The 13,173-nt window shown below is 54.7% G+C and overlaps 3 protein-coding genes across 3 annotated transcripts; 1 reads left to right on the plus strand and 2 right to left on the minus strand.

The window, feature by feature from the left end:
- Window positions 1-1,014: 1,014 nt before the first annotated feature.
- On the plus strand, window positions 1,015-6,121 carry atnG-10 (ABC transporter atnG; the record flags this gene model as incomplete). Its single annotated transcript, XM_036640153.1, has 13 exons — window positions 1,015-2,178; window positions 2,229-2,445; window positions 2,496-3,181; window positions 3,232-3,405; window positions 3,454-3,619; window positions 3,686-4,030; window positions 4,084-4,207; window positions 4,267-4,338; window positions 4,393-4,443; window positions 4,496-4,560; window positions 4,613-4,778; window positions 4,843-5,826; window positions 5,890-6,121. The coding sequence occupies 13 exons, from the start codon at window positions 1,015-1,017 to the stop codon at window positions 6,119-6,121; spliced, it is 4,446 nt and encodes a 1,481-aa protein (XP_036495148.1).
- Window positions 6,122-6,204: 83 nt separating this feature from the next.
- On the minus strand, window positions 6,205-8,947 carry CGCS363_v008305 (uncharacterized protein; the record flags this gene model as incomplete). Its single annotated transcript, XM_036640154.1, has 3 exons — window positions 6,205-7,535; window positions 7,693-7,814; window positions 8,808-8,947. The coding sequence occupies 3 exons, from the start codon at window positions 8,945-8,947 to the stop codon at window positions 6,205-6,207; spliced, it is 1,593 nt and encodes a 530-aa protein (XP_036495147.1).
- A 2,250-nt stretch (window positions 8,948-11,197) lies between these two features.
- On the minus strand, window positions 11,198-11,582 carry CGCS363_v008306 (uncharacterized protein; the record flags this gene model as incomplete). The annotated part of the gene is made up of 2 exons (XM_036640155.1): window positions 11,198-11,344; window positions 11,511-11,582. The coding sequence occupies 2 exons, from the start codon at window positions 11,580-11,582 to the stop codon at window positions 11,198-11,200; spliced, it is 219 nt and encodes a 72-aa protein (XP_036495152.1).
- Window positions 11,583-13,173: the final 1,591 nt, after the last annotated feature.

A 13,173-nucleotide genomic window follows, 5' to 3' on the forward strand; every position in this document is an offset into this window, starting at 1 on the left:
GGACCAAAAAGAGAAGAGGCGAACATGATTTACGCAGTAGGTTGTTTGTACCCTGTGAGTGTTGCTTTGGTGGGTGGAACAGCGCAGCAAGTCCTGTCGGGCCTGACGTGGCCAAGATTTTAGTCATGCGAGAAGGGTTGGTGTTGGCTTGTTGTTGTTGCGCAGGTAGGTCGGTCGGGTCGGTGGGCGAAGATCTCGAAGTTTGCGTCATCGGGGCCCATCTCTCGTGTCTCTCCAGCCATTCTTTCCAGGCTGGTGGCGCCAGTGTTGTCCGTGGGCACACGGGGACCCACATAAACCGGTCTAGCCCGTTCATCGGATGACGCCCGGGAAAACCTGTTTGGACGAGACAGGGATGTGGCGTCAGGTTTTGGGCAGTTCACAGCCACTGAGGACCCTGAAGGGACCTGCTTCTGAGGGTCTCACGTCCGAGGTTGCGTCTCGTCTGGCGCTGTGGAGGCGGCCCCGGCGCGAATGGAGACGTGTGGCAGGCTTCAGAAGCACGCCTACCCAGCCGAATACATGAGGTACCTTACTCTGGGTAGGGAATTCGCTACACGTCTAAGTATCCTCTGAATTGGCATTGGCCAAGAATCTCCCCAATCCATAGGTGATGAACGACCTTGCTTGGTTTCCAAAATGAGAAGAGGGCTCGACTTTCTTAGACTGATCTGTTTATCCCAAGAACGGCAAACAAAAATAGAAACACCTGAAAGGCTTCTTTCTTTTCCGAGGGAGACTGTCGCGTTGTTCCCACAACAATCCTGCCGTCGGTATTCGGACGCGGCGCTCGATTTCGTGAATTTCTCTACGGATAGACATACAGGATTCTCCGTGTCAGCAGTTTGATTGCTTTGCTTAACCACCTTCCTTTACCGGATAGTGTCTCAGGGGAAGACTCCCTTGGATTGCTTGCTGGCAACCCGGGGCATTAAAAGGGCCAATCCCTCAGCCCCGACTTACTCGACTTCCCTCTTTTTCGTCAACTTTCTCATTGAAGCCTTTTCGCCCACCATGGACAACTCGACTTCAACCATGTGCTCCCCAGCCGCCGACGATTCTTTCGGCCCAATCATCCAGGACTGCCGCGACGGCTTCGACTTCACTCTCACTTTTGAACAATGCCTCTTCACTATTCTCCCTGCCTCACTGCTGCTTCTCGTCGCCCCTCTTCGTCTCTTCCAACTCGGGAAGCTTCCTCGCGCTGTCTCTGGAAACGTTCTTCGTCTATGCAAGATCGCCGCCATCGGCGTCCTTGCCGTCTTGCAACTCATCCTGATCGCACTCTGGGCGATCCATCGCGACGAAGGGCTTTTGCGCACCGTGTCTATCGCGGCATCTTGCGTGTCTTTCGTCGCCAGTCTGGTGTTTGGTGGTCTCTCGTACATAGAACACTCGAAGAGCCTTAAGCCTTCGTCCATCTTGAATACATACATACTTGTCTCTTTGGTGCTGGATGGAGCGATCCTCCGCACCATATGGCTGTCGCACTTAAGCGCTGCCATCAGCGCCGTCTTCACCGCCTCGTTTGCGTTGAAGACGGCCATCGTGATTCTCGAAGCCCAGGGGAAGACGAGGTATCTTGTCGATCCAGACGGTCGGTCGCTGAGCCCCGAGGAGACCAGTGGCATTTACAGCCGCGGTCTCTTCTGGTGGCTCACGCCGCTGCTGATGACTGGGTTCCGTCGTCTCCTGAAGCCGCTTGACTTGTTCACACTGGATGAGTCCATGTCGGCTGCGGTGCTGAGCGAGCGCTTCTGGTTGCATTGGAACGAGTCATCGCCGGCGTCGCATGACACTACGAACGATTCACCTCGCCCGCACAGCTATCAGCTCGTCTGGGCTTGCATCAAGACGCTGAAGTGGCAGTTGTTGGCCGTCGTCCCTGTGAGGCTTTGTCTCCTGGGCTTCACCATATGCCAGCCTCTGGTCTTGAATCGTTTCCTTGACTTCCTGCAAGACCCTTCCGAGAATGTCAATCATGGCTATGGTCTTATTGGGGCATACGGCCTCGTTTACCTTGGCATCTCCATCACGTCAAGCTTCTACTGGCACAAAGCCTTTCGCTCCTTGACTATGCTCAGGGGCGTGTTGGTCGCCGCCGTCTACTCCAAGACGACGGAGCTCAGGAGTGCTTCCAGCGACGATTCCGCAGCCGTTACTCTTATGTCGACAGATGTAAGTCTCCCGACATCTTACCGTGTACCGCGAGTATTAACTTTCCCAAGGTTGACGCCATCATCCGCGCCTGGCGGGAGATACATGAGTTTTGGGCCAACATCATCCAGTTCGCCCTTGCAACCTGGATCCTCAGCAATCACATCGGCTACGCAGCCGCGGGCCCCATCATTGTGTCGGTTTTTGCTTTGATAGTTACTTTCTTATTCGCTCCTGCAACACAAAAGTATCAAGTTGCGTGGATAGAAAAGGTGCAAAAACGCATCGGTATGCATCTTTTCATTCTGTCATAACTCACACCACTTACGGTAATTTAGGGATTACTTCGGCAATGATGGGACACGTCAAGAGCATCAAGATGTCCGGCCTTACCCAGAAGCTCTCTCAAACGATTGCAGATCTCAGGATTTCGGAAATGAAGGCCGCCACCCCGTTCCGCGTGATTGCTGCAATCACTTCGGCCGTGGCTCAGATTCCCCTCATGATTTCCCCCGTGGTTGCTTTCGCAATGTATATGGCCATCATCTCCAAGTCTGGAGAGACGCTCGATGCAACCAAGCTGTTTGCTGCCCTCTCTCTGGTCATTCTGTTGGCAAGCCCCCTGTTCTTCATGTTTGAGACGGTCCTGGACTTGAGCGCGGCTCTTGGGTGTTTCCACCGCATTGAGAACTACCTATGCCAGCCGCCACGTAACGATTACCGCTCATTTCCATCAAGCCCCTCTATCAAATCGTATCACAATGGGAATGGTAGCTCTCATGGGGCGAACATCGAAGTGCGAGTTAAAGACGTATCGTTTCGGTGGAAACAAGAGTCTGTCCCTGTTGTTTATGGACTCAACTTCAGCGTCGGGGCCGGAGAGCTTGCCATGGTCGTGGGATCAGTGGCATCTGGCAAGACTACATTCTTGAAAGGTCTTCTCGGCGAGGTTCCTTACGTTGATGGACTCGTTTCGTTGTCCAGCAGTAAGATCTCATGGTGCGAGCAAAGCCCGTGGCTAATCGTAAGTAAAGCCGTATCGCCCGTTGTCGGACAAGAGCTCACATCAAATAGAATGAGACGATTCGAAAGAACATTACCTGCTTCTCAGAATTCGATGAAAGCCTCTACCGACAAGTCTTGACAGCTTGCGATCTTGAAAAGGATCTTGCCATATTCCCGGAAGGCGATCGTACGCTCATCGGTAGCAAAGGTCTTGCTTTGAGTGGAGGCCAGAAGCAACGTATCGTAAGTCGTACCCGGCGATAATGCTCTGCTGTTACTGACGCCGGTCAGGCGCTTGCAAGGGCAGTCTACTCCAGGCCCCGGATTGCACTCTTCGACGATGTCTTCAGTGGCCTTGACAATCACACAGCCAAGACAGTGTTCCGCAGACTTTTCAACCTGAAGGAAGGAATCCTGCGAGCTTGGGGAACTACAGTCGTTCTTGCTACACAATCAGGTGAGAGTTCGCCATCCAAGCATGAAGACATCCCAGCTTTGTACGTAAGACTAACAAGAGACATAGTCGGCTTTCTATCACAGGCAGACTTGATCATAGCACTTGGGGACGGGCAGGTGTTAGAGATAGGGACATTTGCAGAGTGCCTAGAGTCGGACGGTTACGTCAAAAGCCTTGCAGCTCTCGAGGCCGGCAGCGGTGATGAGGTCACTTCAAGCGAACCTCCCATCGACACATCCAGTAATACGACCGGGAACGAAACCGCCAAAACCTCTGCCGAAACGGAAGATAAGCGACGTCAGCTTGGAGACTGGAGCGTCTACAATTACTACTTTGGAAGTGTTGGCGCCATACTTGTGGCAGTTATGCTTCTCCTCCAGATGTCTTGGGCTTTCTTCTCGACTTTCCCGAGTAAGTGTTGCAATTCTCATCCTTAACATAGCATACTGACAATATTGTGAAAGCGGTCTGGCTCAAGTTTTGGACCGACCATAATGTCGACAATGCCGACTCGGACTCGGCGTACTACCTCGGTGTCTATGCTGCTTTGCAGGTTAGCGGCGTTGTTTGTTTCGCCATTCTCATCTGGTGAGTCCATGTACCGCACTCCTGGAGCCAAGAATTCGTAGTGAAACTGATATCTGCAGGTTTGTCCTTGTTCCAATCGCATCAAGGTCGGGCATCAACTTGCACCAGCGCCTTCTCAAGGCTGTCATGCAGTAGGTGATGTTTCCCCCAAGCAGCCAGATTCTCATGTCTGACAACATGAACAGTGCCCCACTGGCCCTCTTCACAAGTACTGACATCGGTTCCATTACAACTCGGTGAGTACCCGAAAGTCCCAAGGTCGGGCTCCAAGACGCCTGATGTGTTTAGGTTCTCCCAAGACATCGGCCTAGTCGACCGCAATTTGCCCCTGGCCCTGGTTGTATCCCTCGCTAGTAGGTTCCTCACCTGTACTGGTTTCTATAGACCAGACTCTGAACGTTACAGGCTTCTTCACCTGCATAGGCAAGGCATTCCTGATTGCCTCCACCTCTTGGTACATCGTCATCAGCTTCCCGGTCTTGATACTCGTCTTCTACTTCATCCAGAGGGCGTATCTCCGTACCTCCCGCCAGCTCCGCTTCTTGGATCTGGAGGAGAAAGCCCCGGTGTAGTAAGCCATCTTTGACTCTGGCCATACAAGATGAACCTTGGACGTTGACATCGATTCCTAACAGCACCCACTTCCTCGAGACGCTTTCTGGGCTCCCCACCATCCGCGCACACGCCGCGACGACACCCTCCATAGCCCACTCCCACACCCTCATCGACCGCTCGCAACGCCCCTTTTACATCCTTCTTCTCACCCAACAATGGCTGACCCTCGTACTCGACCTAACCACAACCGCCTTAGCCCTGCTCGTGGTCGGCCTCGCAGTCCGCCTCCGTGATACCGTCTCCGTAGGCCTGACGGGAGTCTCTCTAGTCCAGCTGATCTCCTTTACCGAGACCCTCAAGATGCTGATCCAGTTCTGGACGTCTCTGGAGACATCCATTGGTGCTGTCGCACGGATCAAGAACTTTGCCGACGATACTCCTGACGAGATCGAGGATGATTTGCTCAAAAGGCAGCTCCTCTGCTCTGAAGGCCGACAAGGAGTATCGGCGACGTTGCTTCCAGGATGGCCTGACAAAGGCTGCATTGAACTACGGGACATCTCGGCTTCATATGCGTCCAGCGCCAATGATTATGATGAGAAATCAGTGCCCAAGGCCCTAGACGGTATCAGCATCTCCATTCGTACGGGTGAGAAGATTGGCATCGTCGGACGCACTGGGAGTGGCAAATCCTCGCTTCTCCTCGCCTTACTCCGCCTCCTGCCTCTATCGTCGGGTTCAATCCACATTGATGGCCGGTCTCTGGACACCCTCCCTCTTCTGGAACTCAGATCGGCTCTGATCGCAATCACTCAGGACCAGTTCGTTCTCCCGGGAACAGTCCGCCAAAACATCGACCCGTTTGCCGCGGCCTCTGACGAGAGCATCACTTCCACACTGACACGTCTCGGTCTTTGGGATGCCATCCAGGAGAAAGGCGGCCTGGATGCAGAATTTGCTGAGGAGGCACTCAGTCACGGGCAGAGGCAGCTCTTCTTCCTGGCGCGGGCTGTCTTGCGTCGCGAAGTAGGCAAAATCGTTCTCTTGGACGAAGCAACGAGCAGGTAAGGCCTCCGCCGTTACCACCCGATTCGTTGCAGACGTAGTTGAGCTTACATGGAATGCAGCGTCGATTCCCACACCGAGCGTATGGTCAAGGACCTTATTCGCGAGGAGTTCAAAGAACACACCGTCATCGCGATCGCGCATCGCCTAGAAACTGTTGCTGACTTTGACCGAGTCGTAGTGCTTGACAAGGGACATATCGTAGAAGTCGGTGAGCCGCAGTCCCTCCTGCTCGAGAAGGGTGGAAAGTTCAAGGAGCTGTGGGATGCGAGCAGGCAGAACCGAGTCTCTTGAGACTAGATCACGAAGCAGAGAGTCGTCGCAAAGACATGAACTGCCTTGCAGTAAAGGTTCTATTCAATTGTAATTGGTATGCTCTAAATCACAGTGTGCGCAAACGCCTCATCTATCTGGTCTCTTTCGACGGTGATGAACCGTCCCTTTCCACCTCTTTGCCCGACAATGTACCGTTCGATTGCCTTGGCCATCTCTGCCGCCTCCAAATACCTTTGGCCATCGGCTATAGGAGTATTTTCGCTTATCTCGTACCCATACTTCAATACGAGTGAAGAGACCTTGCTCCACGGCCCATTCCAGTCGACCTTATCACCATCTACATTAACCATGAGCGCCTTGAACCAAGCCCCACAACCAGTGATATCTAGATGTTCCAATCCATACAGGCACTTGCTCAGCTTCCGCAACATGATGACGGCCTCAGTCCAGTCATCGTCAAGGGTGTGAGAATACGCCCCGGTGCCCGCATACTGTGACGTGTGGCCCTCAGGCGATACAATCGTCGCGAACTTTGCCTTAGGCGTCAACGCCGGCTCGGGCCAGTAGGCCAGACTGAGATGCGTGAGGGTGGGTAGTTTCGCCGTGAGTGCGAGCAGCTGCTTCCACGACACACCGGGCCCATCGGCACCAGCTCCTGGAGTGACGGCCAGACAGAGATGCGTAATGTTGGGCAGAAGCTTCGGAGGAAGCGATGGTGCCTCCGCCGTGTCCCAAGAGTCATGTACCTCTTCCGGTGCCAGAGCCAGCTGCAGCGGGAAGAGCACGTCAGCCAGTTCCTTGACTGACATGGAACAGCCGATGGAGCCCGTGAGGTCGAGGAAGTAGATGTCGTTGTTCAGAGACACAAGGTCCTCGGGTTCTTGGAACAGCTGGGCCCCGTCCTCTTCGTCAACGGCGGGAGGTATCAGGATATTGCGCAAGTCCGCAGCGGACAGACCGGCCTCGTACCACAAGCCTACGTACCTGGCCAGAGAGGCCCGGACTCGGCTGGGAAGCGTGTGAAGGTAGTACCGATCATAATCCCTCTGGAGTTCCCAATTCAAAGCCATCCTGCGCAATAACAGGTCCGTCAAGCTGCCCTTGTCCGGCTCGTAGGAGCCCGGTAGGCCTTTGACGGCGCCGCGAACGGCGATAGCATGGGCGCTGTTGTAACGGGTGGCATTGCTGCAAGAACGGGAGAGCCAGCTGCGGGGAGGTGGCGGGCCGGGAGGGACTCGTCTCCCTGTTGCGTCAAATCTCGGGACACGCCTGGGTGGCAGAGGAGGCGGTTCTGGGATATGGAGGATCTGTCGGATGGCAGGCGGGACGGTGGGCGTGGCTGCCAAGGATGCTGCGGTGGTACGACTTGAGGAGGCGTGGGAGGATCGGCGGAGATCGGCCAAGAGTTCGTTAACGCCCTTGCGTTGGCTTTCTGTTTCCCAAGGCTTTCGTGTCAGTTTTCTGGGTTGACACCGCCGATATAGTATAGGGGAAGGGAAAGGGGTATGAACGGTAGGTAGGAAACGTCACGTCCGGAGACGCGGTGGGGGGTGGGGGGAGCTGGGGGGGATGTGACCGGAGGTACTCACGGCCAGATGTCGAGGCTGAAGCTGAGGCGCCCAACGATGCGGGGGCCGTGGATTGCGGCTTCGAAAATAGGGATTGATGCCTTTTCTTAGGCATGCCCGAGGAAATCTCAGATACGAGAAAGCTGTGGCGGAAGCTCCCGGGAGGAAGCTGGAGGGAGACGTCGAAATGCACCTCAGTGGCAGACAAGAACTGAGGGCGGTGGGCGGGGGAGGGGTGCAGAATCGCAGCAAACAACCTCGGGCGAACGTTTGTCGCTATGTACTGCAGCAATTTGCGTCTGCTTGGACGAGAAGGGGGAAAAAGCGTCAGCGACAATGATGACCAATTTGCTCCCGCTGGATTGTTAGTCACAGCAGTCAAAGCCAAGCCAAGCAGTCAGCTTCCGCAGTAATCGTCGGAGTCACACTTGACGGTGGAGTTGCTCAGAATCCTTAGTACGCATGCACCTGCAGTACGTACTCCATAAAGTGCCTAAGGTAGCAAGGTAGGTAGGGCGATTCGGATTGTGGAGCTGATTGAAGGTGTGGCTTGACTTGGAGGATGGCCAGGGAGGAACGTTACGGATACAACGTCATGTTCAGAGGAAGAAGGGGGGGGAGGCGGCGGAAGAGGGCGTGGGTGCCTGCTCTTGGCATCCATGTTTGTCAGCGCCCGGAATCGGCCCTGATTCGCTCAAAGCACATTCCATCGCAGTCAGCTTCCAGCATCAGCAAAGACTGTTGAATGAGTCTTCGACAAACATGTGGTCCGTGCATCCCGGCCGGCCCGGACAATGAGGGCCGGATAATGAGCCCGGACCAGCCCACAGACCGAGACGCCTTTGGCAGCGTGGAGCCCCGCTTTGGCGCCGGTCTTGCGGCGACCCACTTCGGTCTGTTTGAACCTACGGTGCCTTAGTCCCGTAGCTACTCCCAACTTTGCCGGCCCGATTGCCATTTGCGTCCACTTGTTCCCAGCCCCATCCGAACGACATGCCCCGCCTTGCCGTCAAGGCTGCTTCTTAGAGTTTGAGACTACACCCATTACCCATGTGCCACAAACCTTGGTGCGCTGTTTCAGCATCGTGAGGTGAGGGTGACCAGCTGCCGATTCCTTGGACCCAAAATGTACCTACTCTATCCGGATCTGGAGAAGAAGTCCAGACCCCATGCCGCTGAGGGACCATGGCGCATCGTCCTTGACTGTGATTGTCGACTTGACATCTTGGTAAAGCAGGGTTGGTGGAACCTGAAATTTGACAGGTAGCAGACCCATGCCCGATACCATGTGGCAAGAACGTCGTGGAAAACGAAGCTTATTGATAGAGGAGCGCTGTTTGGGTAACCCTCTTCTTGCAGAGTGTTGGGTCTGAGTCGAAGCATTCGTGGCGCCACCCGCCTCGGATATTGTTGATCACCTGCCTGCTGGGCTTGTTGTACCTTTCTGATCTTCTGGTCTACCTGGAGATGAGCTCACTCTGTCCGCGCCTGCAAAAAGACTGGTTAAAACTGCCGTTATCAGTAACCTACTCGTGGCTTAGATGCGCGGGCGCCAGTGGCCTCCTCCGGTACCGACGCGTTGTCTTTTCAGCTGCTCTTGTCAGATGATGTCTCGAAGTAGCAGAGGGTCTCTCGGTGAGCGGCTCGGAGTGGGCTGACATGAGCATCGGGTGCCCGCACCATTGGCCCTGTTGTCATTCGACCTTCTAGTAGATTCACTGGCTTTCCGTGAGTGCGAGTCATTGGCCCATCGAAGAGGCTTTGTTCGCTCAACTTTAACGAGGACTAGATTACTTCTGCAATCATTGAAGGCGCACAACAGCGGCCATCCTGATGTCCTGGCAGTGATCGCCTGCCGTCTTCCAGAGAGGGCTGACGGACGATGGACCGATGGACTATCCATGAAGATCCTGTCAAACGTTGCATCCATGGTAGCCCATGGTTGAATCCCGACAGGCGGGCCTGAAACCGGTCTGGGAAACAACGTGCATGGAAGCCGCGCACGGTGTTCAGTACTGAGACGCTGAGGTGACGCTCAACTTTCTCTCCTTGTGCTCCCAATATGACAGGATAGTCGCGGTAATGCTCCGGGCCACGGGACTCTTGCGGTCCAGGCCTTGTCATGGTTCATCATGGGTCGATGGTTCAGGCGGGCGACAACTCACGAGTCTCGGTCCATTTTCATTTCGCGTCCTCCAGGAGGCTTTCTGAGGGGGGCCCAAGAAGTCTTCCACAGCATGACCAGGGACTTGGTCGTGGAGACGAAACGTGGCTTTGTGGCGAGAAATTTGACTGATGGGAACTTTTACGTTTGACAGGTCAAGACTAATGGTCCCGATGTGGAAAGAGGAAGCGAACAAATCCGGAAATCTGTACCCTTACAATGACCAGATCCGACGTCTGAGCGGAGCTATAGCAACGTGGTGAATACCCTGCTCTTTCAGTGAGCCCATGATACACTTGTAGGCAGATGGCCGGTGTACACCGTGATGATCCCAAGTAGATGGTTCAAACGCAGGTCTTCATCTGCTCCGTGTAGCGATACAAGTGGCTATGTGCGAGGTACCCCCTTTCCGCGTGGCCACATACGAGCAAGTAATCCATAGCTCTTGGACTGGAATAGTCTAGGCTTTGGCACCCGAAACCAGACGATACAGCTCTTCGAAAAGATGGCATCGGCACGAAAGCGTGACGTTCAGACTCTGATTATGCGTTGACAAGCACAGCTCGTCGAGATGACTGAATCGAACCTCTTTCTCGACCAAGTCCTGTAAAGCGTATCCGCGTTTTCGGCTAACGCCCTCCTTGTACCACCTCAACTTGGAGCTGTCGCGGTAGGGGGCCTATCGCCCCAAAGTCACCAAGGAAAAGCCACGGGTAGTCGCGATCGCTGGCTCTTGAACCTGGCAGAGCTTCATCTCCAGAGCCCAGCCGGGTACTAGAGGACTGAAAACAGACTGGTTGCTCTTTTTAGTTGGTGCTTCAGTGAAAGGAGGTAGCTCTTGGGCAAAATTCGAAAAGAGCCGGCAGAGAGCGGGAGAGTGCGAAGGCTCATTTTTCGGAGGGCGAGCATCTGAAGACTCCGATCTCTTGACCGCTTCTTTGATGACTTTTGTGAGGCAACCAGCCTGTTGGGAAAGGCAATGATTCTATCCGCCACCCCTCCTGCCGGGGGTGGCTCATTGCAGGCCAAGGATCTAGACGCCCGCTTCGAAACTTCGAAACAGAGAAGACGCGGTGAGCCGCTGTCAACCTGTTGAAGCAGCTGAGATTCCCCTGAGATCCCCTTCACGCCGGTAGCTAGGCCTCGAACCCAAGGTGCGTATTGAAACCCAATTCCTGGAGCTACACCGAGGATGGCTCAAGCGCTAAGAAGGTAGTTTTGGCAATTTCAGCATGTCTCACTTCATCTCAGATCAGAAGTTGTCAGATTGTGCAAGCACCAAGCAGATGGCCCCGAGTTTGTGTTTAGTCCGAGTTCGAGTTCGAGTTCTTGACGAGTCTAAGGGGCCTCAATGAAGAGGCATCATATTCCTGAGAGCCAGACGGCAGCATTGCATGGCCAAGTAATGAACGGCCGGGTCTGCACGCAAGCCGATCCGCTTGGCTCAAGACTATAGCGGCGTCGGGGCGAGATGGCGACGTGTGGACCCAAACGGTCAACAGCTAACCCTTACAGTTAGCGATAAATTGCCGTCCGCAGAGATGGGGTGTAGACGACGAGCTTGCATCAAATAGCATTAAAAGAGACAACATGTCGCAAGCCGCGGTAGGGTACCAGAACGGCCCTTGGGGGTACCTGGTGGTACATGGAGCGGGAACAAGAAACGTCGACTTAGGGCGGGACGATCAGTAGCTCCGAGTGCGCAGATATTGAATACAGCCTCGGATGCAGAGGTCGAGCCCTGCATTGTAGGATGCGAGGAGAAAGTAGCTTGTGAGGGTTGGCGAGAGCAAAGGAGGATATTTTGAGGTCTGCCTAGAGACAGAATGGGATCCAAGACTCCACTCAACAAGCTGGACGAAGTCGTTTTAGGCCATTGCAGAAAAGGGAAATGCCCAAGCGTTTTCGAAGGCGAATGCCGCGCTTGGTTAGTTTGTGGTTGTTTGCATCGTGGCGGAATTCTAGAAGACGTGTTTGTCTACTATGGCATTGTGTCTTGACAAAAGCCATGTTGAGAGCAAAGAAGAGTGAATCGAGGCATGCGCGAAACAGAGAGATTGAGAGACGGGGAAGAAAAGAGAAGAAGCACGGGCTGCAGTCGTTTCTGCGATGGTGATGCCCACACTCACTCGCACGCAAATGGGCAATGCAAAGCGACTGCCCATGAGGGAGTGGCTTACCTTTGGCAGCGACTGATGAGGGAGGGGCCCATTGTCCCAAGGCCAAGGGAGAGTCACAGTCGGTGAGTGGTCAATGAGGGGTACATAGTAGAAAGGCCAGGTCAGGACAACAGCAAACGTCCGCGACATGATAGCGAGAGATGCAGCGGGCCACGAGAGGCCGCTTGAAGAATGGAACTTCACCACCGTCCTTCTTCTCTACCTGGGAAGGCACAGTGCAAGGCAGGAAGGAACGGGCTGCTGGTGTTGAGTGATGACGGGAGCTCTTGCCTGCCGGGAGCTGCACAGTTTACCTTAAGGTATCCAATGGGTAGGTACCTTCCATTACCTTTCCCAGCTGAAGGAAGGAGGCAGGGTCGAGTGGAGGGCTGGGAGACAGTGTCAAACCCACCAACAGCGAACTGTACGTCACAGTCCACTGTTCTGCAGCAAAACGCACTGTGCGCACCGGAGAGGTGAGCCTCCCTTCACCGTCCAATGACCGCCTCCCGTCTGTTTCCTACCTGGCAGTGCCACGGACTCCACTCCTACACCGTACCGTGCGAATCAAATGACATCAGGCGGGGTGGGTTGGCCTCCGCGCTTCTCTGGTCACCGACACCGAGACAGTGCAGAACTTCCTCCTCCATCCACCACGCAGCGGTTTTGACGACTTGTCTCGCCCAACATTCAGCCAACCAGCCAGCCAGCCAGCCCACCCCCCTGGCTCTCTTGTTTCCTCCTTTCTTTCAAGCCCACCCGAGCCTTACGCCCTGCTATATCCCCAGCAGCGAATGATCAGTCAATATCCTGGCTTCCGTCACCTTTCTGGCATGGCTACAGAGTACGGTACCCAGGCCTGCCACGCCGGTGGAGGGCTCCAAGGCACCACCACCGCGCCAGAGAACTTGCCTGGTGCGTGAAAGCACCAACGGCGGAGCGGAGCCTTGACGATAAATCTACCACACTGGGCTTCCGACACCTGTCATGCATCGCTACGCTAGACGCACGCGCAGACGCAGACGCAGACGCTGCCCAGCAAGCAAGAAGCAACAAGCAAGTAGCATACGTGGATTCCAATCTCCGTCACCTCACCGGTCTCGCCATATCCCTCCCCGCTGTGCCATCCCATCGTGATCCACAGCAGCCAACGGAATTCAACTTCTCTATCCCGCCACG

This window comes from Colletotrichum siamense (assembly GCF_013390195.1).
Source record: "Colletotrichum siamense strain Cg363 chromosome Unknown KSG_Cg363_contig05, whole genome shotgun sequence".
NCBI classification, from domain to species: Eukaryota; Fungi; Ascomycota; class Sordariomycetes; order Glomerellales; family Glomerellaceae; genus Colletotrichum; species Colletotrichum siamense.